The 26213-nt window shown below is 63.9% G+C and overlaps 8 protein-coding genes across 8 annotated transcripts; 4 read left to right on the top strand and 4 right to left on the bottom strand.

The window, feature by feature from the left end:
* Positions 1 to 803: 803 nt before the first annotated feature.
* Positions 804 to 3971, bottom strand: JCM10292_003353 (uncharacterized protein; the record flags this gene model as incomplete). The annotated part of the gene is made up of 17 exons (XM_076648566.1): positions 804 to 954; positions 1099 to 1318; positions 1394 to 1457; positions 1572 to 1881; positions 1977 to 2152; positions 2213 to 2301; positions 2356 to 2470; positions 2554 to 2623; positions 2717 to 2787; positions 2851 to 2926; positions 2986 to 3065; positions 3124 to 3134; positions 3193 to 3285; positions 3339 to 3396; positions 3459 to 3484; positions 3570 to 3701; positions 3815 to 3971. The coding sequence occupies 17 exons, from the start codon at positions 3969 to 3971 to the stop codon at positions 804 to 806; spliced, it is 1899 nt and encodes a 632-aa protein (XP_076506006.1).
* A 660-nt stretch (positions 3972 to 4631) lies between these two features.
* On the bottom strand, positions 4632 to 6129 carry FMT1 (methionyl-tRNA formyltransferase; the record flags this gene model as incomplete). Its single annotated transcript, XM_076648565.1, has 6 exons — positions 4632 to 4886; positions 4959 to 5192; positions 5256 to 5552; positions 5648 to 5724; positions 5786 to 5860; positions 5919 to 6129. 6 exons carry the CDS (start codon positions 6127 to 6129, stop codon positions 4632 to 4634), a joined length of 1149 nt encoding a protein of 382 aa, XP_076506005.1.
* A 103-nt stretch (positions 6130 to 6232) lies between these two features.
* On the top strand, positions 6233 to 10070 carry JCM10292_003351 (uncharacterized protein; the record flags this gene model as incomplete). Its single annotated transcript, XM_076648564.1, has 7 exons — positions 6233 to 6288; positions 6357 to 6388; positions 6698 to 7605; positions 7664 to 7816; positions 7882 to 9369; positions 9436 to 9768; positions 9831 to 10070. The coding sequence occupies 7 exons, from the start codon at positions 6233 to 6235 to the stop codon at positions 10068 to 10070; spliced, it is 3210 nt and encodes a 1069-aa protein (XP_076506004.1).
* Positions 10071 to 10585: 515 nt separating this feature from the next.
* Positions 10586 to 11773, top strand: JCM10292_003350 (uncharacterized protein; the record flags this gene model as incomplete). Its single annotated transcript, XM_076648563.1, has 1 exon — positions 10586 to 11773. The coding sequence occupies one exon, from the start codon at positions 10586 to 10588 to the stop codon at positions 11771 to 11773; it is 1188 nt and encodes a 395-aa protein (XP_076506003.1).
* Positions 11774 to 12083: 310 nt separating this feature from the next.
* RCE1 (CAAX prenyl protease) lies at positions 12084 to 13489 on the bottom strand (the record flags this gene model as incomplete). Its single annotated transcript, XM_076648562.1, has 6 exons — positions 12084 to 12187; positions 12332 to 12430; positions 12514 to 12576; positions 12642 to 12722; positions 12783 to 12894; positions 12959 to 13489. 6 exons carry the CDS (start codon positions 13487 to 13489, stop codon positions 12084 to 12086), a joined length of 990 nt encoding a protein of 329 aa, XP_076506002.1.
* A 60-nt stretch (positions 13490 to 13549) lies between these two features.
* Positions 13550 to 16946, top strand: JCM10292_003348 (uncharacterized protein; the record flags this gene model as incomplete). Its single annotated transcript, XM_076648561.1, has 9 exons — positions 13550 to 14432; positions 14524 to 14605; positions 14673 to 14953; positions 15032 to 15443; positions 15523 to 15624; positions 15683 to 15794; positions 15859 to 16374; positions 16522 to 16654; positions 16852 to 16946. 9 exons carry the CDS (start codon positions 13550 to 13552, stop codon positions 16944 to 16946), a joined length of 2616 nt encoding a protein of 871 aa, XP_076506001.1.
* Positions 16947 to 17497: 551 nt separating this feature from the next.
* Positions 17498 to 20461, top strand: JCM10292_003347 (sugar porter family MFS transporter; the record flags this gene model as incomplete). The annotated part of the gene is made up of 19 exons (XM_076648560.1): positions 17498 to 17574; positions 17653 to 17675; positions 17741 to 17903; positions 17968 to 18064; positions 18128 to 18142; positions 18204 to 18295; positions 18367 to 18427; positions 18490 to 18758; positions 18810 to 18902; positions 18984 to 19001; positions 19064 to 19199; positions 19260 to 19347; positions 19406 to 19451; positions 19514 to 19542; positions 19709 to 19750; positions 19887 to 19932; positions 20003 to 20087; positions 20161 to 20223; positions 20282 to 20461. 19 exons carry the CDS (start codon positions 17498 to 17500, stop codon positions 20459 to 20461), a joined length of 1623 nt encoding a protein of 540 aa, XP_076506000.1.
* Positions 20462 to 20871: 410 nt separating this feature from the next.
* On the bottom strand, positions 20872 to 26156 carry YCS4 (condensin subunit YCS4; the record flags this gene model as incomplete). The annotated part of the gene is made up of 17 exons (XM_076648559.1): positions 20872 to 21114; positions 21171 to 21241; positions 21302 to 21443; positions 21515 to 21744; positions 21798 to 22077; positions 22131 to 22801; positions 22862 to 23071; positions 23128 to 23243; positions 23346 to 24418; positions 24495 to 24636; positions 24750 to 24873; positions 24956 to 25080; positions 25214 to 25380; positions 25495 to 25688; positions 25779 to 25837; positions 25898 to 25976; positions 26039 to 26156. 17 exons carry the CDS (start codon positions 26154 to 26156, stop codon positions 20872 to 20874), a joined length of 4044 nt encoding a protein of 1347 aa, XP_076505999.1.
* Between the last annotated feature and the right edge of the window lie 57 nt (positions 26157 to 26213).

The raw sequence follows: 26213 nt of genomic DNA, 5'->3' as shown, positions 1-26213 counted from the left end.
CCCTAACCCTAACCCTAACCCTAACCCTAACCCTAACCCTAACCCTAACCCTAACCCTAACCCTAACCCTAACCCTAACCCTAAGTTGCATGTGCAAGCGAGATAGGTCTCCTCCTCGTCTTTGCTGACTGATCTCACGGCCTTCTTGCCCTTTACTCGCCGAGCATTTGTTTTCTCTCAGCAAGATCTCGAGTACGCTTCACTAGCGTGTTCCGCTTTCAAAGACGCCGGACCTCCCTCTCGTACTCGCCAGATTTGCTTGCAGGTGCAACCAAACTCAGCGTGGCTGACAAGTCCTGGCTTTCCACTTTGCTGGGAACGCTTCTTGGAGTTCCCAAAAGCTGGCTACACCCATTCCTGCTTGCACCAAAGATGCTTGCAACTACGGACTGTTCATTTTGCTTGCACCGCATGGTTCGCGCAAGGCTTGAAGACTCATTGCTTGCACGCGGGAGCTTCTTGCATACATGTCAGTCCAAATGCTTGCATTACCCTTCAGGAAACCCTCTCCACAAGCATGATTGAACCAACGACTCTGCAAGTTGACCTTCCCGATCTGCTTGCATGTGCAACCAAACCTGATATTGTGCATTTTTCAGAGTCTGATGGTGCCCTAACTGGCCCCCTAACTGACTGGCCCCTACCCTAGTCTGGGTATCTAATGCTACTCCCGCGACGCCCGACAACTGCGATCCACGCCAACCTCGACCGCCTCCATACCCACAACGAGGCCAGCCTCCTTCACATTGCCATGACGCGCCGCCACTAGCCCCAGCGCAGCATCAACCGCGCCCACTGCGCGCTTAGTCCCAGATGAGCGAGTCGCTCGCCGGGTTGAGGCTGGCGTGCATGCCGCCGCCGACGACCTTGTTCGCCGCGGGCTGCGGTTCCGAGCCGAAGAAGTTCTGCGACTTGGGGCGTGCACGCACGCGCGCAGCCTGGTCTGCGGCGAGCCTGTGAGGAGGAGAGGCAGGTCAGCGACGTGCGGCCACGGGCGCGGATGCGTGCGGGGCCCTGGAGCGCGCAAGCGACGCGAGAGTCCCACGACCTAGCGCAACCGACGACGCCGTCACCAGAGGAGAGAACACGCAAACGCACTTGGCCTTCTCCTGCTCGCGACGGTACTGCCGCAAGCGCTCCTCCTGCTCCTGCTCCTTTGCGTCGCGCGCCGCCTGCTCCTTGCTCTTCTTGGCCGCGTTCTCGCGCTGCTTCTTGGTGAGCGGCTGGCCGTTGGCCGCGGTCGGGAGGCCGGGGATGGTGCGCGACGGCGCGGATGCCGAGAGAGAGGCAGAGGAAGGGGTCGAAGGCCGCGAGGGCTCTGTGCACGCGTTCGGAAAAAGGTCAGCACACGCATGAACAGAGCGGAGCAAGCGGACGGAAGCCGGGAACGCACTCTTGGAGGTGACGGCCTCCCACTCGCCGTCGTCGTCGAACGAGTCGGCGCGCTCCCAGCCGTCCTAGGGGTTAGGTTAGAACCGGACAGCTACAGAGGACCGCGGAAACTCAAACCCGAGACCTCACATAAGAACCCGGAAGACTGACAGAACCGTTGCAATATAACCCATCTAAACCCTCTCCTTGACCGGCCCCACGCCACCGTCATCCTTCTCTGCCTCACCGGCACCCTCACCGGCAACGCCAACAAAGGTGTTCTTGTACTCGGAGCTGCTGCCGAGCCTGAACCAGAGGAAGCACACCACAAGCGCAGCAAGCCCAACAAGCGCAAAGCAGGTCCAGTTGCCCATGAGGTAGGTTGGAGAGTCGGATGAGGGGAAGAGGAAAGGTGCGACAGCGCCGGCCGAGTTGGAAAAGGCAATGACACCGCCTGTTGCGATGGCGGTCGAAGTGGAGCCCGTAACGGTGGCGGTGCGGAGGGCAAGGCTGCGCAGGGTGCATCATAGGTGCAGCAAGAGCAGCGGAAACCCAAGTCAGCAGCGGAAAGACCAAGGGAAGCGTAGGAAGAAGGTGAAACGCACAAGGGAATGACGGCGGCGTTCGTGCACGCAATGAAGAAGACGCCCATGTAGCGCACGCCCCAGTGCCTGACGACGGCCAGGATGAGGTAGCCGGTCATGACGAGGGTGCTGCCCGCCAAGATGTGGAGCGGGCGCTCCTTGGAGCGGTCAGAGTGCCAGGCGTTGCCGATGATGATCTGCAGAGCTCAGACCGGTGAGCCAGTCTCCACAGCTCAAGATCATGTACATGTGCGCACAAAGAATGCAAAGGCATTGGGCGGGACCGTGAGCAGCTGCGCATCGGCACCTTTGAAGCCAAGCGACGAGATGATTGTTGGCGCAAAGTCTGCAGGAGCGAGCAGTCAGCACCGCTGCGCGCCAAGAGAGCACGCTGACGCACATCCAAAGGCATTGAGCGAGTTGGCGTAGCAGAAGTAGGTCACGGCGAAGGCCCAGAACTGCCAGCTCTTTACGCACGCAATCGCGTCGGCCTTGTCAAAGTGCTTATCGGTACCCTGCAGGTTTCGTCCGAGATGCAGGGCGTCAGCATTGCGGTTCGTGAGGAGTTAAACGCCATTCAGAGCGGAAACAGACGCACCTTGGGCGCGAAAGGACCCATCCGATGAGCGGCGAAAGCTCGCTCTTCAGGCGTCAAGAACTTGGCCGTCCTGCACAACAGAGCACAGTGGATGAGCACGTATGTCGGTCGCAAGGTCACAGATCAAGGGGCACGGAAGGAAGCGAGAGAATCGGGCACGCACTCGGGGAAGTCGGGCAACGCAAAGTAGACGAGGATGCCGCAGAGGACGGCCGGAATACCCTCGAGGATGAACTGCGATGTGCACGACTCAGAGGTGCTCGTCTCAAAGCGGGTGAGACAATGTGGAGCACGCACGAGCCACTGCCAGCCGTGCAGTCCCGCCATTCCGCTCATGTAACTCACGCCCGTCGCGATCAGACCGCCAAAAGCGCTGTGTGGCGGACTCGTCAGTATGCGCCACGGGACGGAGGACTTCTGCGGGCAACGTACCCGGCGACAGCGACGGAAGCGGCAAAGATAGACATCCTCGTCGCACGCTCGTCCGTCTTGTACCAGTAGGTGAGATAGAACTGCATGAGCCGTCTGGTCAGCGTCTCAGCAACCTGCAGAAGTGGGGCAGCGGCGAACAATGACACCAGCTGAAAGATTAAAGCGGATCAGCATCGGTGAGGCGCGGAAGCAGCGATCAGAACGCACGAAAGAAGCCCGCTTCAGCGATACCGAGCGCAATGCGGACGGCAATGAGACCCGCATAGTTCGTGACCGCGGCGCTGCAGATCGTGACGATGCCTGCAGAGCGCCGAGTCAGCAGACATCGACAGCGCGAAGCCCGGAGGACTCACCCCACGACACCATGATGCGTGCGATCCATTTTGACGGCGTGAAATACTTGAGCGCAATCTGTACGTATTGACGCAGTCAGCGGCGGCCAGAGCGCTGGGGCTTGAAAGTACACAACGCACGTTAGACGGAAACTCGAAGAGGACGTCTGCGAGTGACTCGAGAGCATCGTCAGCGCCCGAGTGATGCCCACGACAGTGACTGTGAATCTCGAAGTGAACTCGGGAACGCACAGGGGATGAAGAAGACGGCGACGACGATGTTGTAGCGCAACCCGCGCAAGTCGAGCGCCTCGACGAGCGACTCGCCCGGCTTGTCCGAGTTGAGCGTGCGCGCGTTGCCCAAGTTGGTCCTGTCGAGGTAGTCTGCGAGCGCGCCAAGAGAGGTGGGTCAGCCTTGATTGAATGGAAGACGGCAACGAAGCGAACGAGCAGGAGGCCCGCATCGTCCCGAACAGAAGGAGCGGATGAGGACGCACTCAGGAGGTACGCGAGGCAGATGAGCGGCATGATGCGCCAGTCCTGCTTGCGCACGATGCGGCGCTCGATCGCCTTGTATTCTGCCGAATCGGGGTCGAGGTGGAGGTGCGAGTCGAGCACCGTAGCGGGAACGGCGGTTGCGGCGGCGGACTCCATGGCGGCGAGGTGCAGGGTAGCAGCGGGATGGAGCGCGAGAAGCGAGCTTCGTAGCTGCCCGCAGCGGAAGGGCGGCGAAGCGGGGTGAGCTGCTCGATGAGGACGAGGGAGACAAGAAACGAGAGATAGCTCGAGCCGGGGTGATCTGGGCGCTTGGAGATATGCGCGGCATCAGCAGCTGCAGAGTTTTGCCTTGCTGATTGTGGCTAGCGCGAAGCGGAGATAGCGCAGCGCGGCGATCTCCCAAGGGCGGCGACAGCGGGCGCGGCCAGAACGGCTTGCCTGACGCTCCTGAAGCGATGCGAGGCTCTGTGGCGGTGCGATCCTCCAGCCCTAAGCGCAGATAGCGCCTCCCCGCGAGATGCAGAAGCCTGGCCGTCGGAGAAGGCGGCGAAGGGCTGACGAGGCGACGAGGCGCGAGAGCGTGAGCCTGGCTCGAGAATCGCCGTGATAGGCGGCAGAGTCCAAGCGAACGCCGCTACAAGTGCTTCGGGCGCACACTGCGGAGCGAGTGTCGAGGCACGGGTGTTGGACGGAGGGCAACCGTGCAACACGCACTCTCGCCACGTAAACCGCAACGGGGACGCGATCTAGGACTGAAAGCTCGACTTTCACTCTCACTTGATGATTGAGACAAGGATTCGCGAGAGTCGGGTCCAACTACACAAATGCCAGGTTCGCCCTCCCCCTGCGCACGCCGTTCCACCACTCGGTCCCGCCGACCCACTTTCCGCCCTCCTTCTTGACCTCGGCGAGCTCGACGCAGCCTTCCCGGCACTGTAGCAAGAGTCGCTTCGGTGCAGACGGATCGGGCGCGACGGATCCGGGCGAGGGAGAGGAAAAGGGCGAGGGCAGCGCGATGGGTGAAATGCGCAGCTGGATCTGCGAGTCGTCGAGGGTAGTCCACAGAGGGTACTGCATCGCGCGCGGGCGCGCGAGAGAGTCAGCTCCTTGCCAGTTGCATTCCGGTCATGAGAGCGAGCGCACCTGGTGCCCGAACCCGCGCTGCATCCGCACGACCTCGTCCGCGCTGCGCACACTCCAGTCGGCACGTGCGTCCGCCTTGCTCAGCTTGGGCGCGAGCGTCGCGCGCGTGTCGTCCTGCGTCCAGGCGCGCTCCGTGCGCGATGCGAAGGAGCGGAGGGTCGAGACGAGGAGGTCGCCGCTTGCGCGGGCGAGGAGCGGCTCGAGGGTGGGAAAGTCGGCCTGTGGCGGCACAGACTGTCACATCGGGCGGGGAGTGAGCTCTGCGACGACAGACATTGACGTCGCAGAACGACGCACCACGTCTTGCTGCGCGAGAATCCTCCCGCGGTCGAATCGCCCGCGACTCAGCTCCTGCACCGTGACGCCCATACCCTCACCCTCGTTGAGACCGTCGGCATCTCCGCTCACGATGCCCCACTGGATGGGTGCTGCGCCGCGCCAGCGCGGGAGGAGCGAGGGGTGGACGTTGAGGGCGTTCAGGGGAAGAAAGTGCGACAGGAGCGAGTTGGGGATGAGGTGGCCGAAAGAGGCGGTCAGGAGGAGGTTGCGTGGCGAAGGGGAATCATCTGGTGGGCGGAGGAAAGTATCGGGAGGCTGCGCGAGGGAGGACGCGGAACGAGAGAGGGGAGGTGGAGCGGCGTCCGGAGTTAGCTTCTTTCCATTGACGCGGAGACAACTCGTCGACGCACCTGCCAGCCCTTGAGCAGCGTCGGCGGGAGGGGTATTGCCGATACGCCAAGTTGTTCGGCGAGGATGCGAAGTGGGGCTGCGAAATGCGAAGACAGTGAGCTCAGTACGCCCCAGTTGGTCAGTGAGAGCGGGCGCACGCCGGTGCACCTCTTTCAAGCGCCTGCCAGTGCGCTGGTCGGGCGGGGTGACGACGGTGAGCGAGTCGACGAGGTCTGCGAGCGGGAGAGAGTTGAGCAAACGAGACGGAGGGGAGCCAAGGAAGCGCCGCGCCTGCTCGTGCGTCGTGTATTCGCTCGAATACTCTGCAGCTGAACGAGTCTGCGCCAAAGAAGAGGACGCGGAACGGCGGAGCGGGCGAGGAAGCGGATGAAGAGGAAAGCGAGCGAGACGACGAGAGACAGCGGCATTTGGAGGGAGGGCGAACCGAGTGCAGCCGTGCGCTTTCCAGCCTGCACGCATTGGCTCTTGGAAAGCGCAGCATCGCGAGGGAAGGTCAAGTCGACCGCATCGTCGCCTCGAGGCGAGCAGCGCTCTCCCGACTTGACTCTGCGCCTTCCGCGTGTGCTGAACGTGCGCGAGCTGAGATGGCGTCGCAGGCCATGCCCCACCCGCCCCTGCCCCCCGGCTGGCGCTCAGAGTGGTGCGCTCGCCGTCCCCGGCGCCTGCTCCACGTCCCCCTCGCCGCTCACGCCTTCCACTCCGCTGCAGGGACCAGGCCGTCGGGCGCATGCTCTTCATCGGTGAGTCGCGAGCATCCTCGTCCTCGTCTCGCCCCGATCAGAGCCGCCGTCGCTCCACTCGGCCCCTTCATCTCCTCACCCCGCCGTGACGTGGATCGCCCTCGACACCGCCCGGGTGGACTGGCGAGGGCGTGCACGAGCTTGCACAGCGTGCTCTGAGACCATGCAGACCAGCGAAGGACCGCCCCACGAGGCTGCCGTCCCCCGTCACCCCACCCGGACCCTGTTCGCTCACTCGCCCGCACATGCACCTCTCAGCACGCCCGCTAGCTCCGTGAAACAGCGCTGACTACCCTCAAACACCTGCAGACAACGCCACCGGCCGCCAGCAATACAACTTTCCCGCCTCTGCTCCCCTCCCTCCTCCCGGTCAACGCCCCTTTGCCGGTGCACGCCATGGCGTTCACGCTTCCATTTCGGGGCCCATCTCGTCGCCCAGCAAAACCAACTCGTACGGCGCGCGTGGGCCGCCCATCTCACCCTACCGTAACGGCCCGCAGCCCATGATGGGCGGCCGACCCCCTCCCCCTCCCTACCTCGGCGCCGGCGCAACCCCGTCCCCCGGCCCGCCCGCACACGACCCTTACGCCGCCGCCCAGAACGGTGCCGCGCCGCCGCAAGCGCCCCTCGCACAGCCGACCCCGCCGCCCGGCGCAGTCCCGACGCCGCCGCCGTCCTCGGGCACGCCCGACCAGCTCGGCGCGCTTCCGCCGCGCAGGCCCGGCCGGCGACAGTACGCGCGCGACACGGCGTCGTACCTCGCCGGCGACACGCTCGGCGCGGGCGGTGCGGCAGGTGGAGGCGGGCACGGGCACACCCAGAGTGCCTTCTTCTCGCCCGCGAGCGCTGCCGCCGTCATGGGCGGCGGTCCGGGCGCGCACCCCCAGCAGCCGCAGCCGGGCTTCGGAGCCGCGCCCGGGCAGCAGCAGGATGCGCAAGGGCAGTTCTTCAGCCCGGCGGGAGCGGGCGCCGCAGACGGGTTTACGCCCGCGGGTCCTGCGGCAGGCGCACCGTACGGCGCAGCAGCGCCTGGAGCAGGCGCGACGGCCCAGATGACGAACCAGTTTGGGCAGATGGGCCTCGGGGCAGCGGGAGGTGCAGCTGCCGCCGTGCCGCGCAACACGATCAACCCGAGCAACCTCAACCTCATGAACCTCCCGCTCAACCCGCTCGAGCTCATGACGACCACGCCTCCTGAAATCAATCTCCCGCCTAACGTTCGTTGCTGCGCTTCCTCGCACGAGTCGGGCTCGACTGACGCACATCGTCTCGCAGGCCTCGTTCTCTCAGTCACCGACGCGCAACGCAGACCCGTCGTACCAGCGCATGACGCTCAACGCGGTCCCTACCACCAACTCGCTTCTTCAAAAGAGCAAGGTTCCGCTTGCACTCATCCTCACTCCGTATCGTAGCCTCAAACCCGGCGACGTGCGTGTTCCCTCGTTCCACTAGTCACGCTCCCCGTGCTGACGTGACGTTCCCGCACACTCCAGCCCGAGGTCCCTGTCGTGTCCGACACGGTCATCGCGCGCTGCCGACGCTGCCGGACGTACATCAACCCCTACGTGACCTTCATCGAGGGCGGGCAGAGGTGGAAGTGCTGCATGTGCAACCTCTCGAACGAGGTGCCGCAGCTGTTCGACTGGGACCAGGAGAACAACCAGCCGGCGGACCGGTACGCGCGGCACGAGCTCAACTCGAGCGTCGTCGAGTTCGTCGCGCCGACCGAGTACATGGTGCGCGCGCCGCAGCCGCCCATCTACGTCTTTGTCATCGACGTCTCGTACTCGGCCGTTTCGTCGGGCATGGTGGCGACCGCTGCGCGCACGCTGCTCGAGTCGCTCGACCGCCTCCCGAACGAGGACAGCCGAACCAAGATCGCCATTATCGGCGTCGACTCGTGCCTGCACTTCTTCACCCTCGCCGAAGGGTCGACCGAGCCGAGCATGCTCGTCGTCGGCGACCTCGACGACGTCTTCCTCCCCAAGCCGAACGACATCCTCGTCAACCTCGTCGAGGCCAAGGCCGGCCTCGAGAACCTCTTGTCGCGCCTGAACGACATGTTTGTCGAGACGCACAACACGGGCAACGCGCTCGGCGCCGGTCTCCAGGCGGCGTTCAAGCTCATCTCGCACGTTGGCGGCAAGGTCGTCGCGCTCTCGGCGTCGCTGCCCAACATGGGCCCGGGCGCGCTCAAGAACCGCGAGGACAGCAAGGTGCTCGGCACGCCGAAAGAGTCGGCGCTTCTCCAGGCGCAGACGGGATGGTACAAGACGTTCGCCATCGAGTGCTCGCGCTCGCAGGTCTCGGTCGACATGTGGCTCTTCAGCTCGGCCTACACCGACGTCGCGACGCTCAGCGGCCTCCCGCGCTACACGGGCGGTCAGACGTACTACTACCCGTCGTTCAACGCCGCGCGGTCCGAGGACGCGCTCAAGTTTGCGCACGAGTTTGGTACCGTCATTGCCGACCCGATCTGCCTCGAGGCCGTCATGCGCGTGCGCGCGTCGCGCGGGATCCGCATGTCGGCGTTCCACGGCAACTTCTTCGTGCGCTCGACCGACCTGCTCTCGCTGCCGGCCGTCCCGATGGACCATTCGTACGCGATCGAGATTCAAATCGAGGACCCGATTTCGGCGCCGTTTGTCGTCTTCCAGACGGCGGTTCTCCACACGACCGCGTTCGGCGAACGACGCATTCGCGTGGTGACCCTCGCGCTGCCGACGACGAGCTCGATCTCGGAGGTCTACGCTTCGGTCGACCAGATCGCTCTCGCGACCCTCCTTGCCAACAAGGCCGTCGAGCGGAGTAACCAGGCCAAGCTCGAAGACGCGCGCGACGCCGTGCATAACAAGCTTGTCGAGATCCTCGGGACGTACAAGGCGACCATGACGAGCTCGGGCAGCGGCGCGAGTCCGCAGCTCGTCGTCAGCGACAACATGAAGTTCCTCCCGCTCCTCATGCTCGGCCTCCTCAAAAACGTGCGTTCGCTGCGTCTCTTGATGCGTGCTCAGAATCCATACTGACTGGCTGGCCGCGCCTTGCAGATCGGCCTGCGGCACAGCACCATGATTCCGTCCGACGTCCGCGCCTACGCCCAGGCCCTCCTCACGACGCTCCCCTCTCAGCTCCTCATCCCGTATCTCCACCCCGTCTTCTACTCGCTGCACAACATGCCGAAGGAATGCGGCACGATCTCGGAGCAGGGTGTCATCCTCCCGCACCCGCTCCCGCTCACCTCCGAGCGGCTCGAGCGCCACGGCCTGTTTCTCCTCGAGAATGGGCAGGACATCTTCCTCTGGGTCGGGCGCGACGCCGTCAACCAGCTCATCCTCGACGTCTTCGACCTGCCGTCGTATGCCGACCTGCGGAGTGGCAAGGTGCGTCGCTCGCCCGCTGACTCTTGACTCTGGACATGCTGACGATTGTTCCGCTCCTGCAGGGAACTCTTCCCATCCTCGAGAACCCGTTCTCGCAGCGCGTCAACGCCATCATCGGCAAGGTGCGCGAGCAGCGCCGCGGGCCGTACTACCCGAACCTGTACATCGTCAAGGAGGACGGCGAGCAGGCGCTGCGGCAGTGGGCGCTGAGCTGCCTCATCGAGGACCGACTCGATGCGCAGCCGAGCTACCAGCAGTTCCTGGGCAAGCTCAAGGACTCGGTCAACGACAAGTCTTTCTAAAGCACCCTCGTCTTCTTGCGCCCTTGTGTTTCCGTGGTCCGACTATACCCCACCCTGCCTTCCCCCGCTCTCTCTTCTGTCTCTTCTAGCGCAATCTGGTATCGTGCGCACGCTGCAACAAGAAGCACCTTGCACCCAGTCTACGCGCGTTCGAGGCTGCCTCGCACGCTGATATAAGCTCACTGCGGCCTCTTGCGATTGCCCGTTGCTCCGATCGTGGCAGAGCACGCACGGGCAACTCGGCCAGGGTCGCGGTGCAGTCGCTCGCGCTCGAGACCGGAGTGCCGGGTCGAGACTCCAGACGACGTCGTCACGCTGATCCGTTTTGCGCGTCTCCTCTCGTCTCGCGACGAGCCCCTTCGCCCTGTGCTGCTCTCACGCTCGACTCGGAGCGAGTGCAAGGCGCACACACGAGCCAGCAGGCGCAGACCCGCTCCCTGCACGAGGTTGCCGCTGCCCCGCCACTTAAGCGCTGGGCCACGACGGGACCCCGCAAGGCCCGCCCGCAGCGAGCGATGCGCTCGATGGCAGCAGCCGCCGCGCCCGCGCTCGAGCAGCTCCCGGCGGGCTTTGCCGGGCTCACACTCGAGTCGGCGGGGTCGCCCGCGCCGTGGACGACCGTCGTCGCCGTCCCGCTGCGCCCGCGCGTGCTCCTCCTCGCGCTCGTGACGCTCTCGCGCGCACTCGGAGACTCGAACGAGCAGGGCGCGATCCTCGCCGCCGCGCTTGACAGGGCCCATGCCGCCTACGAGCAGCAGCGCCTAACCGTCGCCGGCGCAAAGGACGCCGTCCTCGAGTCGAGCAAGGCGGCGCAGGTTGCGCATGCTGAAGCGAGGAGGGTCGAGAAGCTCGGAAAGGTGTTCAAGGATGGCGCCGACAGGGCCGTGGGCGACCTGGACCGGGCAGTCCTGCGGCTCGTGCGCGAAGGAACCGCCGTGAAGGAGTTGCAGGAGGCCGCACGACGGATCGAGCACGCGGAACGAGGAGGAGACGGAGATACGGACCTCCAACCGTACCGCTTCGTCGCGCCGCTCGTCAACGAGCTCGGACTGGACGTCGACGAGGTTGTGGGTGGGCAGGGAGAGTCGGCGCTGAACGAGGAATGGCAGGCGATCGAGGACGGCCTCGTCTCGACACTCGCCGACCGCATCTACGAAAAGGCCAGCCCGCGCCGCGCGCCGCCACTCCGGCTTCCCCGTCTCTCTGGCCGAGGCAGGCCCGTCGACGACGGCGCTAGCAGCGACGCGGAGAGCGCTCGCGCCAACTCTCTTCCTCCTACTCCTCCCGCTTCGGTGCACTCGAGCGATCCAGGCGACCGCCACGAGGACGTAGACGAGGCCGACGAGCCGAACGTCGACATGCTGTCGACGCTGCTCGTCCCGCTCATCCACCCCGTCGTCTCGCTCCTCTTCCGACTGCACTCGCTCCTCGAAGCACGCCTGACGCATGCCGTCGACCGCTTCGAGTCGCTCGTGCGCGCGTCGTCCGCCGCGGTAGACGGGCACCGGCTCGCTGTGCAGAGGCTCAACAAGTACGCGAGCAAGCTGCGGGATCTGCGGCTGCTCGAGGCGCGAGAGGTCGAGGAGGAAGGGCGCGTCATGGACGAGTTGCGGGACACGGTCGTCGAGCTCGCCAAGCTGAGATTGGGCGTGCCGCCGTCGCCCGTCACGGAGGAACAGGTCGTCGAGGCCATGTGTGCATAGCTCTTTCTCTCATGCGTGTAGTCCCGGTTTCCCTTTCTATGTCGTATACTCTCCTCTCTTCCGCCTTGTTTCACGTTCCACATACGCACTCGCACGCAATAGCCACGAAATCGTTCCCCCGTCCTATGGCGAGCGACACCGATGCGCAGACTGACCAGATCGTCCTCTTGCAGCCTCTCGTGCCATGCCTTGCACTCGCTGACAGCGCACTTCTGCTTCTCTCGTGCGGGAGCGTTCGTCCGAAGCGAGCTGAACGCACGAACGTTACGGACCATGCGACCAGCGCACGGCTTCAACGCAGCATACTGATCTACTGCCAGTACACATTCGCGCCACCAAAGAGCGCCGGATCCGTCCAGCGCCAGAAGCCGTAGACGAAGGTGCTGATGCCAGCAATGTAGGTACCCCAAAGTGCTGTAGTGTAAGGAAACGGCAAAGGTCAGCAAGGAATGACAGAAGTGGCATGCGTGAGGCGGGCCAAGTTGAGCTGAAGGAGGCCCGATGGGTGCACAGCAAAGCATGGGCGAGTGCATCGGGAGGACAAGATGGCAAACGTACAAGCCTTCTTCTCGGGCCAGACCTTGAGCGCCCAAGCGAGCGGCGGCAGGCCCATCGTGTTGCAGAACGCATGAGCGAGGAACGGCGGGATGATCGAGCCTATCGAAACATGAGGTATGTGTTCGAGTCAGCATCCCGCAAGTTGGCAGGAGGCAAATGACGTTGAAGCGGAAGGGACGTACCGGTCCGCAGGAAGAGGAAGGTCGCATACCACCCGAACAATGTGGTGTAAACAAATTGGAAAGCTGGTAACGGTACGAAAGTTGCGTCAGTTCGAGCGTTGAAGTGACCGGACTCGAAAGAAACGCACTCGACTGCATGACTCCCTGCGTGAGCGCCTGCTTCGTGCGACCGCCGGCAAGGTACGTCTCCCAAGCGTGGTGAACATGCGCTGCCGATCCCGTGATAGATGAGCAAGAGACGGAGGCCAAGCGGCATCAGGCAAGCGCACCGAGTCCGAACCAGAGAGGCGTGAGAAAGATGAGCTGCTTTGTGCTGCACCCGCCCAGGAACGACGCCGCGACGATGCAGCTCCGGAAGGACAGCTCTTCCGTCAGCGGTGCCTGTATATGCGAGAATGAGTGCGGATGAACGCAGGCATAGAAGGTAGCATCTCTCGAGACGCACCAGAATGTAGTTCCGCACTCCGCGCCATCCGCCGAACCTGGCCTTCCACTGTGCCCAGGTGCGCGCGCCGCGCTGTCCGGGCAGGTCGCCCTCGAGCCAGGCAACGTAGAGGCTCCCGGCAAAAAGGCTGGCGGTGAGGCCTGCCGGGTAGAGAAGCAGTCGCGCGAGGCCGGACCAGGTCGACGGCAGGGGCGCAAAGCCGAGGAGGCGGAGAGCAGTGCGAGTCGCCGACGTGTAGGACGGGTACGTCGCCGGTGCTGCGCGCTGGAGGACGAGCGGGAGCGAAGCACACGATCCGAGAGATGCGAGCGAGACGGCGAGCAAGCGGGCCTTGATGACGTTCGGGTGATTGCGGTCGCGGTGCTCGACGGCGGGCACGGTCGCTGCGATGTCGCTCGGCTGCGCTTGTGCCGGCGGGGAATGAGGCGCAACCGAGATGCGGGTCGACGGGAGAAGGTAGATTGAGGCGAGGTACGCCGACGTAAAGGCCGACGAGGTCAGCAGCGTCGAGGTCGGGCTAAGCAGTGGCATGATTGCAGTGCTGCTCCTCGCAAGCACGGAGCAGAGCGAGTGCGGTCGCAGGAGAAGGAGATGCGACGCAACAAAGGAAACGACGGAGAGGCTCGAGGGGAGGCGCTTCGATCACTCCGGGCCGACGACTGCGGCGTGTGCCTGGCGTTTTGGCGCCGTAAGGGTCCCGCCGTCGCGCCTCGTCTCGTCGCCGCGCTGCAAAGCAAGTCGCTGCTCGTACCGCGCCGAGCGCTCTCCCTCTGCGAGCCTCCTCTCACCCCCTCGACCGAGTACGTCCACTCTTCGCTCGCACTTCTCCAGCGCTTTCCGTCCCCCGACGACCTTGCTCTTGTTAGCCCACGTCTCGCCCCACCGCCGCTCCTCCCGACCACGCTGCACCCAGCACAGAGTCCGCAGCGACTCGGCCAGCCCGAGAGACCGCGTACTGACCGTTGCTGCCCGCCGCACCGCACCGTCTCCGCTCGATCACTTTCGTCCCTCACTCCCGTCCGCGTCTCGTCGTCGCCCGCTCTCCGCGTTGCCTCGTCACCGCCCGCGCGCACAGTGGCCTCGCGCGGCGTGTACGACCACCGCCCGCTCGGCGCCGTCTCGCTCGCGCCCGGCGCAGTCCCGCCCGGCTCGGGCTCGGGTCCGTCGCCTGGCGGTCCCACGGGCAACCCTCCCCAGGGCCCGCCTCCTCCCGGCGCCCACCCCGCCTCGGCCGCCGCTGCTGCCGCCGCCGCCGCAGGACACCCGCTCAACGGCCTCATGCACGCGGGCCCGCCTGGACCGGGCGCACCGCCCGGCGGCATTCCGGCGGGCGCCGTTGTCGGCGTCGTCGCGCCGCCGCACCCGAGTGCACAGCGCCTCAACGACCTCCTCGAGTTCGTCAAGGCCGAGTTTGAGCAGGTTGCGGGCGAGGGGAGCGTCCTCAGGGCGCAGCGGGAGGAGTACGAGGCGATGAGTGCGTCGCGCTGTCCTCTCGTGGTCTCAAAGCAGCTGCGCCGAGAGGGCCATGTCCCGCCCGGGATTCTTGACTGACCCGTTCCCTACAGTCCACACGCACGCGAGCGAGCTGAATGCAATGCGCGCCATGGTGTACGACCTCGAGCGCAAGTACCACGACGACAAGCGAGTGTGCGCACTTCTCCACTCTGGCTCTGCCACAAGCGCACCCAAGCTGACGGTCTCACCCTCACCTCAGCTTGCAAGACGAGAACTCGCGGCTGCAAGAGGAGAACTCGCGGCTGCGGCAACAGCTCGATTCGTCGCGCTCGTCCATCTCGTCGACTGGCGTGCCCTCGGCCTCGGGCCGCCCGACCCTTCCACCCATGATCTCGCCCGCTCCGGGCGCACGACCGGGCAGTGCGGGCATCTTTGCGGGGCGAGACGGCGAGTATGGCGCGGGCACGAACGGGAGGGACAGTGCAGCGGGAGAGCACCCGAGTAAGCGGTTGCGCGTGGAGGACGAGGAGCGGAGAAAGAGTGAGTCAAGCTTTTGGTGCTACGTGCGGGCGCTTCGTTCGCGTGAACGCCGACTCATGATGTTCTCGTGTTGTGCAGGTGCTACCTCTGTCCCGCCGCCACAACGACTCGGCCCTGGACCTGCGCCGTACGGTGGCTCGCGTCCTCCGTCGACAGGTCCTGGCGGCGCACCTCCGCTGCATCACCCTTCTCCCCTCCCCGCCGCCACCGCCGCCGCCGCGCTCCCCGCCCTCTCCTCCGCCTCGAACGCTCCCTCTCCTCAGCTTGCCGCCGCTTCCGTCCCTTCCGCAACGCCTACTCCCGCTGCTGCCTCTTCGTCATCGACGGCGGTCAAGGACGAGAAGCCGAGCGAGTCAGCCGTGCAGAGCTTCGATCCCGATACGGCGCCGAAAGACCTGAAGAAGGAGGGCAGCGACTGGCTCACCATGTTCAACCCGAACGTGAAGCGCGTGCTTGATGTCGGCCTAGTCCACACGCTCGTGCATGACTCGTGCGTCGAGCGACCCCTTCCAAGTCCACCCAGCCTCGCCGAACTAACGCTTCCCTTCGCGCGCACCCCCAAATCATAGTGTCGTCTGCTGCGTTCGCTTCTCGCCTGACGGCAAGACGCTTGCGACCGGCTGCAACCGCAACACGACCCTGTACGACACCAAGACGGGGGCAAAGATTGCGTGAGTCCCGTCCCGCGCCGCTCTCGACTGCTCGTGCTGACGGTTCCGGATTACGCAGCGTCCTCTTTGACGAGTCGTCGAGCGCCAAGGCCGACAACTATATCCGCTCGGCTGCATTCAGCCCGGACGGCAAGCTTCTTGCAACCGGTTCAGAAGACCGGATCGTGCGGGTGCGTCGTTACAACTTGCGAAAGCACAGAAGCAGCAGAAGGCTGACGCGCTGCGTCCGCCCAGATCTGGAACCTCTCGCAGAAGCGCATTTCCCAGGTGTTCCAGGGGCACAAGAGCGAGATCTACTCGCTCGCCTTCTCGCCGGATGGCCGCCGCCTCGTGTCCGGCTCTGGCGATAAGACGGCCAAGATGTGGGACCTTGCGACCGGCTCGCTCGTCTACACGCTGCTCATCGACGACATCACGATCGCCGAGAATGGCCCCGTCGACGCAGGGGTCACGTCCGTCGTGTTCTCGCCGGACGGGCAGTTCCTCGCCTGTGGCTCGCTCGACACGATGGTGCGCATTTGGGACGCCGAGACGGGCAAGCTCCTCGACAAGCTCAAGGGCCACCGCGACTCGGTCTACTCGGTCGCGTTCTCGCCCGACGGCAAGTTCCTCGTCTCGGGCTCGCTCGACAAGACACTCAAGATGTTCGACATGGGCTCGCTCCGTGCCGCGCTTGCGGCCGGCGGCAAGGACCAAGCCGTCGGTGAGGGCGGCAAGACGACGTGCTTGACGACGCTCCAGGGGCACAAGGTGCGTTCAGCTTTACCGACCGCCGGCGAGAAGTGGCCTCGCGAGAAACACCGCTCGGCTGCTCAATGGCCGCTCCGCGCACTCTTCTCCGGCTCGGTCTCACGCTCTCGGAGAGAAGGCTGACCGAGTTCCGCTCGTCTCGGACAGGACTATGTGCTCTCGGTCGATACCTCGCCGGATGGCGCGTGGATTGTGTCAGGCTCAAAGGACCGCGGCGTTCAGTTCTGGGACCCGAAGACGGCCAAGGCGCAATTCATGCTGCAGGGGCACAAGAATTCGGGTGCGTCCGCCTCGTCCTTCGCTCGTGTTCTAGTGCGGGATCGGCGAGCAACTTCCGAAGCGCGCAACGGAATCTCGCCCGCGCCGAGAACACCGGCGACAGCCAAATGCGGGTTCGGGCTGGGCTGACGCGCCTCCCCTCCACTTGCCCTTCCTTCGTTCGGCCTCGTGTCCCAATCTCGTTTCCCGCCCTCGCAGTCATCTCGGTGTCTGTCTCGCCGGCCGGTGGGCTGATGAGCACTGCGTCGGGCGACTGGTCCGCCAAGGTCTGGCGGTACGACCGAATCGCGTGAGCGTCGGCATGAGGAGAAGCGGGCGGGCGGTCGGGTGGAGGTTTCGGCGCCTTTCGTTCTTTCCGTTTGCCGTGTTCCCTTGTGTGCTGCTTAGCTGGTAGAGCTCGATACCCTCAATCTGCCTTTGCAACGCGTGTCTAACCCGTGCATACATGAGTGTGAGACGCAACGGGCGCACTTGACGAGCGGCGATCCTGTACGTAAGCCGACGACATCGCTGTCGTCGTCGTGCCGTCGCCAGGGCACGCCGCGGGCTGAGATTCCGAATGATGCGGGGCTTTTTGCTCAGCTCACGGGGGCTCGGAAGGAAGGAAGCCCCGCCGACTGACCCGCACCGACGTCGCCCTGAAAATGACGCACCGAACTTGCGTCTTCCCCTCAAGGGCTCGGCGGCCCCCGTCCTCGGGCACAGGCTGCGAGCCCCCGGATCTTCTCCGTCGCTTTCTCTCCTTGCTCCGCTCTGGTTCTCCTCGCCCTGCTCCTGCTTTCTCCCCCGCTCGCCTCCGCATCTCCCACAACTGCGTCGCACCTAACCCAAGAAGCTCGCAATCATGGTGCAGTTCCATGTTCATGGCGCGCCCATCGGCCTCACGGCCGTCGTGCTCGCCGTCTTCTCGTCGATGGGAGGGTGCGTTGACGACTTCGAGCGTGTCCGAGTCTCAAGCGGACGACGGCAAAACTGACCGCTCTTCGCTCTTTCGTCCAGATTCCTCTTCGGCTATGACACTGGTAAGGGCTCGGGAAATGTTCCACTGCAGGGAAAGGAGCTGACCGAACGTTGCCTCGGCGAACAGGTCAGATCTCCGACTTCCTCGAGATGGACGACTTCAAGCGTCGCTTCGCGCAATGTACCGATCCCAGTAACGCCGACACTTGCGAGTTCAGCAATGTCCGCACCGGTCTCATCGTCGCCATGCTCTCCATCGGTACCCTCTTTGGCTCGCTCGTCGGTGCAACGCAAGTTTGCTGTCTGCCATCCCCTCATTGCAGTCGCGCTGACCCCAGTTACGCACGCTCGCAGTCTTGCCGACCGTCTCGGCCGTCGCTATGCCATCGTTGTCGACAACATTGTCCTTATCATCGGCGTTGTCATCCAGGTTGCTTCGGTTTCGGCCTGGGTGCGTCGATTGCTTCATAGAGTGTAGCTGTACGATCCATCGCTGACGCGTTGAGCCGTGCAGTACCAATTTATGATTGTACAGTTGCTTCCGGCCAAACAACGTGATCTCGGAGTCTGACTTGACGTGGCTTCTCCAGGGTCGCATCATTACTGGTCTCGGTGTCGGCGCACTTTCTGCCGTCGTCCCGCTTTACCAGTCGGAGACTGCACCGAAAGAAATCCGAGGAACGTGCGTATAGCTCCGCTCGCACGCACGGAACCCGAGCCCGGACTTACATCGCTTCCTTCCGAGCCGAGCAGTCTCGTAGCAACGTACCAGCTCGCCATCACAGCCGGTATTTTGGTCGCCTACTGTATCTCGGTGAGCCCGCTGTTCTGCCCTCCACAGCGTGATCGGAGCGAGAACTCATCAGATCGTCTCAGATCGGTACTCGCTACCTCGACGAAAACGGTGCCTCGTGGCGCATTGTCTGCGCCCTCACGATGTTCTTCTCGCTCTTCCTCGCCATTGGCATCATCTTTGCTCCCGAATCGCCGCGTTGGCTCATGCTCCACGGTCGGCCTCAAGAGGCCGAGAAGTCGCTTGCCCGCATTCGCGGTGTCAAGGTTGAGGACAACGACTACACCGTTCGCCAGGCCATGGCCGAGATGGAGGCGGCCGTTGTGCACGAGAAGAACATGAACCGCTTCCGGTGCGTTCGCAGTCTCATGCCGTTGCAGCGAACGCTGACCCAGCTGCACAGCTGGATCGACGCCTTCGACCCGAAGGACAAGATTCTCTACCGCACCCTTCTTTTGATGACCCTTCAGGCAGGGCAACAGCTCACCGGTGCCAAGTGAGCCAGTATCCTGGACCTTCACATATTCATCGGACTTGCTGCTGATCAAGCGTATCCTCGCCTTCTCTCTTCGCGCAGCTACTTCTTCTACTACGGGTGCGTTCAATGCCAGTGGCTAACCGCTTGCACCGACCTCATTGACCCTGTCGTTCGCGCAGAACGACGGTCTTCCAAGCTGTCGGAAACGTTGATTCGTTTGTCACCCAAATCATCTACGGCGCCGTGAACTTCGGCTGCACTTTCCTTGGCTTGTATGTCATGGAGCGCTTCGGCCGTCGTATCCCGCTCATCGTGGTCCGTGTTGGCCGGAACTTGTTGCTTCGCTATACTTGTCTGACAGCATTTCTCTGGCAGGGCGGTCTGTGGCAGTCGATGTGGCTCTTCATTTACGCGGCAGCGGGTACAGCCCGCAACCCTGAAGAGGACACGCAGATCGGCACTCGTGCGTACTCGTTGTGTCAAGATGCGAAGCCCGGTGAACTGACGCTTTTGCGCCGCAGTTCTCATTGTCTCGTCCTGCTTGTTCATCCTCGGCTACGCGTCGACGTGCGTTGATCCCGGGAAAAACGGCGTGCGAAGTTGTTACTCACCAAATTGCATTTTGACAGCTGGGCGCCGGGTGTCTGGACGCTCGTCGGTGAAACCCCTCGCAACGACGCCAGGGCGAAGGTAGGAGGCGAGTCGAGATTCCTTTGTTTCGGCGTTGCGCAGGCTTGGCGGCGTGCCGACCGCGTCGAAGGCCTTTCTTTGCACGCCTGTGCCCCGATTCGAGGACGAGCGCTGACTTCCTGGACTGTCTACAGCCCTCGCCACCGCCTCGAACTGGATCTGGAACTTCCTCATTGGTAGGTGACTGCTTTCGCAGGCGCGGCGCGGTGTCCCGCGATCCCGCTGCGGGCATCCTCCTCTGCGGCAGTCGCTGATTTTGCCCTCCTTCTCCCATTGCTCGATCGTGTCGATGCTTCCTCTACGACACCACAGGTTTCTTCACGCCCTTCATCGGCGGCGCCATCAATTTCTCGTACGGGTACGTCGTCGTTTCCGACTTCTACTGCTTCTCGAGCATTTTTCTTACTGATACCTCGCCGCGAGCGCAGTTTCGTCTTCGCCGGCTGCAACCTGGCTGGTGCCATCATTGTCTACTTCTTCCTGTACGAGTCGTCCGGCCTCTCGCTCGAGAACGTGCGTCCACTTCCCAGCTGGCCTTCTCAACTCGGTCTCCCCCTACTTCTGCTCACTCATAACGCGTGCGCAGGTTGACCGCATGTACAACGATCCCAACTGCAAGCCGTGGAACTCGAGGAAGTGGGTGCCCGAGGTACGTGCTCACGTAGCCCCTGGTCATGGGAGCAGGCCCTGACCCACAATTCGTCCAGGGTGCCGAGTCTCGCCGGGACTACGTCGACGGTCTCCGTGCCGAGCAGAAGACTGTTGGCGAGAAGCCGGCGCACCGTGAGCTCGCCGATGAGCCGCGTCCGTCGAGCGTGTCGGGCACTGTCGTCGGGTCGGAGCAGCCCGAAGCTGCCAAGAAGCACGGTCGCAACCCCGACCTCTGAGCAGCAGCTTTCGCGTCTTGAGCACCATGCACCTTCATTTGCCCCATGTGTCTAGCGCTTTATCCGACGTGACTCGCAGACTTTAATTTCTCGTCTTTGCTGCAAATGCCTGTATATAGCATCACACACGCCTTCTCTTGTCCTAGAGCTATACGAGCACAAGGCCGAAGAAGCAGAAGGCGTTGCGGTGCCGGCCTTTGCCAGAGTGCTGTGAACGTGAGGAACGTGAAGTGTCAAGTGGGCGACCGTTCAGGCCAGCGTCGCTGTCTGACCCTTCTCCATTCTCTGAGCTGGACTGACTGAAGCGCATATGTGGTTTGATGGCGGGTGTATTGCAACGAGGAAAAGTAACACAACAAGGACGAGCGGAACAACGAAAGACGAACGGAGATAGGTCACCGCGAGAGACATTATCGCTCGGGCGAAGAAGGCGGTGTCTCGCTCTGTTGGCGGGCACGGCGCCCGGCATTTCGCCGAGAGGGAGCAGGCGCCCGTGGAGCTGCCGCAGCAGCGCCGCCACGCTTGCGGCTCTTCTGCACCTTGCGCTGCACCTCCTGGTCTTCTGCGCCCTTGGCCCGATGCGCCTCCAGGGCGTCCTCGAACTCCTTAAGATCGGCCTCGGTGCGGTTGAGCTTGTTTGTCGGCGAGCGAATCTGCATGGCGCTTGCGTCAGAACCGAGGCATGTCGTCCTGCTCAGGGGTTACACACCTTGGTGAGGATCTCGCCAAAGCGCTTATAGACTGTTTCCTCGTGCAGCTTGTCCTGGTAGAAGGGAACACCTGCGCAGACCGGGAACGGAGTCAGCGACAGCGGACTGACGGGTGTACGAGACGACTCACCCTCAACGAGCTTCTTGACCGCCGTGTCGCTGTTGAAGGGCAGCAGCGACATGCAGAAGGCGATGTCGCGCCATTGCCGTGGCTCCGTTGTAGTCTGGAAGCGCTGGCAGAGCTTCTCGACGACCGACTCGGCCTCCTTCTTCTGCTCGCATTGACGACGCTCTAGTCAGATTGGCTTCTCACGTTGTCGGCGGCGCGAGAAGACTATCGCACCTTGTCGACAAACTTGAAGATGAAGCGCATCGAGACCTGGAAGGTGTCCTCGTCGACCGGATTGGCGCCAGACGACAGGTGCGAGATGATGTCCGGCAAGTTGTTGTAGATCGCCTTGTCCTTGGTCGAGAGTTCTTCGAAGAACAGGTGCGCGAGGTCCTTGATGCGCTTGTCGCCGTCAGAAAGGCACTTGGCCATCTCGCCCAGCTGGCCCTTGACCTTGATCATGCCTGCACGAAAAAGGGTCAAGACGAGCATGCCAGAAGTGGAGGTAAAGTCGCACCATTGAGGATGAGGTGCGTGAGAACCATGAGTGTGTTCTTCTTGACGGTCGGGTCCTTGTCGTGCAGACCGGCATACAGGCGATCCGAGTTCTCATCCATGATGGTCGAGAAGCACACTGCAATGTCGCCGAGCGCGATGACGATGTTGCTGCGCACGGCGGGCTCCTTGGAAGTCTCCAGGACCTTGAAGAGGAGCATGAGGTGCTCGGCGCAGAACTCGGAGCTGACACACATGAACTTGCTGAGCGCGAGAGTTGCCGCCGTCTGCAGCATCGAGTTCTGTGTGTCGCAAGGGTCAGGTACGTCTTTAGGGCGCAGCGCAAGCGACGCACCTTGTACACCTTGGGCTGCGCGACGATAGTGGCCGCCATCGGCCCGAAGACGGCAAGCAAGCTCGCAGGCGCGTACAGGAGCTCCTTCTCCTTGGCGGCCGCGATCACGTCACCAATCTCGTCCTCGACAGACCCAGCCACCTGGTCGAGCTCGTCGTCGCCGGCCTTCTTGCCGCCCTTGGCCTTCTCGTCCTCGGCCTTGCGGCGCTTCAGGTCGCGCTCGACAAGCTCGAGGTGCATGAGCTGCTTGATGGCGCAGTGACCCGCGACGAAGACGAGCTGCGACAGCTCGAACGCGTTACCCGTTGCCGGGTCGTGCGGAGCGCCGGCGGGAGGAGCCGCCTCGTCTTCATCGATCTTCTCGCCCATCACCTCGTCTTCGGCAGCCACATCCTCGGCCATCGCAACGTCCTCGCCCTCGGCAGGCACCTTCGGCTCGCCTGCCACCGTCTCAGCTACCGACTTCGGACCAAAGACGCGCGCCGTCATCTGGCGCAGCACCTCGGAGCAGAGCGCGTCGGGCTGGTCGCCGAGAGTGTAGATCGTGTTGACGGCCTGCTCAGCCATGCTGAACCATTCGCGGCTCGATGACGGCGCCTGGATCGTGTCGGCGAGACGAGAGAAGACGGCGCTGTCCATCGGGAGGCGGACCTGGACGTCGTTGAGCGAGCCTGCAGATGACACCGCATGAGCCGGGAAACCGAGAGGTATTGAGCCAGTTGTGCACGCACCCTTGACCTTCTTGACGCTCCCTCCGACCCTGCCGAGCGCGATGCACGAGTACTTGGCGAGCACGAGATCGGCACGGCCGATGGGTCCCAACCCGATGCGCAGCAGCGTCTCGACCGCGTCGGCGACGACCTCGGGCTTGGTCTGCGCAAACATACCGAGAACGATGATGGCCCCGCGACGCTGGAAGCGCGGGATGTCCTTGGACGTGCCTGCGGAGCTGGAGATGAGTACACGGGGAGGGCGGACAAGCGATGAATGAACGCACTGTAGACCTGCCACAGCTTCGTGATGACCTCGTCATCGACAACGCCCTTGGCCATCATGACTGCAAGGAGCTGCTCGAGCGAAGTGAGCTCGGCGAGCGTCGCGTCGCGCGTAAGTCTGCGGGCGACGATCTCACGTGAGCTATCTGGTCCATAGTCACGAGTTGCACCACCCGCGTGCAAGGCGAGCAGCGGAGCGGGAGGGGGACGGGAGACGCACTCGATGACGTTCCGCGCGACGAACGCGACCTGGTCCTTCTCCGACAGGTTCTCGGGCGGCTCGAAGTAGAGCTGCGAGTAGCACTCGATGAGGCGGCTGCGGATGCCCTTGGTCTCGCGCTCGCCGTCGTCGGCGCCGTCACCTACCGCCGCGCCTGCACCCGCGGCAGTCGCCGAGGGGGCAGCCTCGTCCTTGGTCCAGATGAGGTGGAGCATGCGCCGGACGCCCTGCTCGGCCGCCTCGAGCTTGTACTCCTTGGCCGTCTTGCAGAACTCGATCGCCTCGAGGACCTCGCTCTTGACGCTCGATGCGAGGAGCTCGACGACCGTGTCCACCGCCGACTCGAGCGACTCGATGAAGGCGATCGCGTCGACATAGTACGCCTTGGTGAGGCGCAGGCGCTGCAGCGTGTCGCTGTCGACCTGCGCGAGCACGACCGACTGGTCCGCCGCCGCGAGGTCGAGCTCGGAGCGGCGCGGCATCTTCTTCTTGCGCGGCGGCGCCGGCGCCTCCTCCGCTGTGGCCTCGCGTTCCGGCGCCGCATTCTCCTTGTCGTCGTCCGCTCCTCCTCGCGTCTCGCCCTCGCCCTCGGCTTCGTCCTCTTCGTCCTGCATGAGCCTGCGCGCCTCGCGCTCTGCCTCGTCCGGCAGGTCGAGCACCTTGAGCTCGGTGTCGAGCTTGTCGAGGCGCTCGCGCCACTCTGCGAGCGCGAGCTCTCCGCCGTGCATGCGTCCGTACGGGTGGGTGAGGACGAGGCGCGTGAGGAGGGCGAGGCAATTCTTGCGCACGGTCGCGGCCTTGTCGTGCAGGCTGCGCGCGGCGAGCTGCGCGAGCTCGAGGCGCAGCTTGGGGAAGCGCGGCGGGAGGTCGCACGTCTCGCGCAGGACCGAGGCGGCTTTCGCGCGCACGTACGAGTTGAGGTCGAGGAGGCGCTCGAAGAGCGAGGCGAAGAAGGACTCGAGCAGGCGCGAGTGCTTGGACGGGTCAAGGCCGAGTGCGCCCGGCTCGGTGAGCGACAGCTCGCGAATGAGGAGGCCAAGGACTTCGAGGATGGCGTTGCGCATCGGATAGGACTGTGCGCATGCACAAGCGGGTCAGCCTCTGAGGCGGTCTCAACGCGCTCGACGGGCAGGAAGGAGTCCGACGCACCTCGCTGTCGAGGTGCTTCTGCAGCAGCACGATCTGCTTGAGGACGATGCGCGGGCTGGTCTCGGCGAGGCGGATGAGGAACTTGGAAAACGACCGCGGGCCCTTGGTGTCCTGCGCGTTGAACTGGCGGTCGGCGATCTCGCTGCCATGGAAAGGAGTCAGGTCAGGTAGCTGCCATACGCGCATGAAGCGTGGTGCAACGGCTCGGGCGAGCAAATTCTCGACGCGAGACGGCCCAACGCGGAAAGCACGCACCCAAGGACCTTCTCACCGAGCGTTTCCTGGTCAAACTCCTTGGCAAAGACGGTCACGAGCTCGGCCATGGGTTCGGCGAGGTGCTCCGTGTACTGGAGGTTCTGCATGATGGTCATCTGGACGTCTGTGCGACGGCGAATGGGCAAACGATCAGCGCGGCTCGAGACTCGGCCGCAGCGACCGCAAGGCGGGGATGGCGGACGCACTGAATGCCTGACCGTGCCCCTTTGCCGCGAGGCACATGACACGGATGATACCGGCCTTGACTTCGGGGTTCTTGAGGTGCGCCTCGGTCTCGGCGAGGAGGTTGACGGGGCGGAGGAAGCAGTTGCTGCGGGGCAGGAGGTATCGGCGGTGAGCGTAGTCTTTCACAGCTGGTCGTCTGTTGAGCACAGGCGCGACATGTACTCCAGGTACACTGCGTCTGCGCGCAGGGACGGCAACCGAGGAAGACAGCGACACACGAGATGACCGCGTCCCGCTCCGCCGTCGTCTGCCAGATCCGCTCCGTGCGCAGCGTACGCAGGGCCTTGACCATGACGCCGAGGATGTCTGGAATCTGGTCGCTCCACGAAAAGGTGTCGCGCTGCGCCGACTTGGACTTGGACTTGGTCGACTTGGCGGCGGGCTTCTACGGAATGTGCGCAGGGAAGTCAGCAGGGGTTCTCGCTCGAGGAGACGCCGCGTGTGGGCCTATGCGGCACTGCGACGAGAAAAGCCTCGAAAGCGCCATCGGCCGACTCGCCTTTCTCCCCTTGCCCGCACCGGCAGCGTCCCCTTCGGCCTTGTCGAGCGCCTCTGCAGCCTTCTGCCCGACCTGCACGCTCCACCCGACGAGAAAGGCGTACATCTCGAGCGCGGTGCGGTGCGAGCGGTACTCGGTGTGGTCGGTCGGGTTGGTGTCGGAGGCGCGGACGACATCGAGGAGGGACGAGAAGCCTGCGGGGTGTGCAGGGGTGTCTTCGTCAGTGTGCTGCGGTGCGAATACCCTGGAGAGTAATCAGCGAGGCCGATTCGGGAGAGACGGACTCGAAGTGAGGGCGTCGAAGAGCTTGGAGAGGGTCGGGCCGGTCAGCGAGTCGGCGGACCTGGAGTCGAGAGTGTCAGTGCGGTCTGGCAAGGCACCGGGTGCACGCTCGGGGGCGCACTGAAGGAAGGAAGCGAGGTGGTCGAACGCGGGTTGCTCGGTGAGGGCGGCAGGGTCGGTCGTGAGCGAGTCGACGAGTTCTGCGTGGGGTCGAGCGTGAGCCAACAGGGCCTCACAAGGGACTGGCAGGGGCGCAGCGTGCGGTTGAGGCTGGCGTGGAGGTCATGTTGATCGAGCGAGTCGAGGTCGAGCGGGTGCTCGAGGTCGAGCGCGTGGTGCTCTGCGAGGTGCTCGACGTGGTCTGCGAGCGACCAGTCCATCGCTGCGTGCGACTGTGCGCTCTCGAGCAAAGCGAGAGAGGCTGCGACAGTCGTGCA

Source organism: Rhodotorula paludigena (assembly GCF_050403205.1).
Source record: "Rhodotorula paludigena JCM10292 DNA, Rt_paludigena_JCM10292v1_ctg16, whole genome shotgun sequence".
Classification (NCBI taxonomy): Eukaryota; Fungi; Basidiomycota; class Microbotryomycetes; order Sporidiobolales; family Sporidiobolaceae; genus Rhodotorula; species Rhodotorula paludigena.
This window is presented reverse-complemented; position numbering and strand designations above follow the sequence as displayed.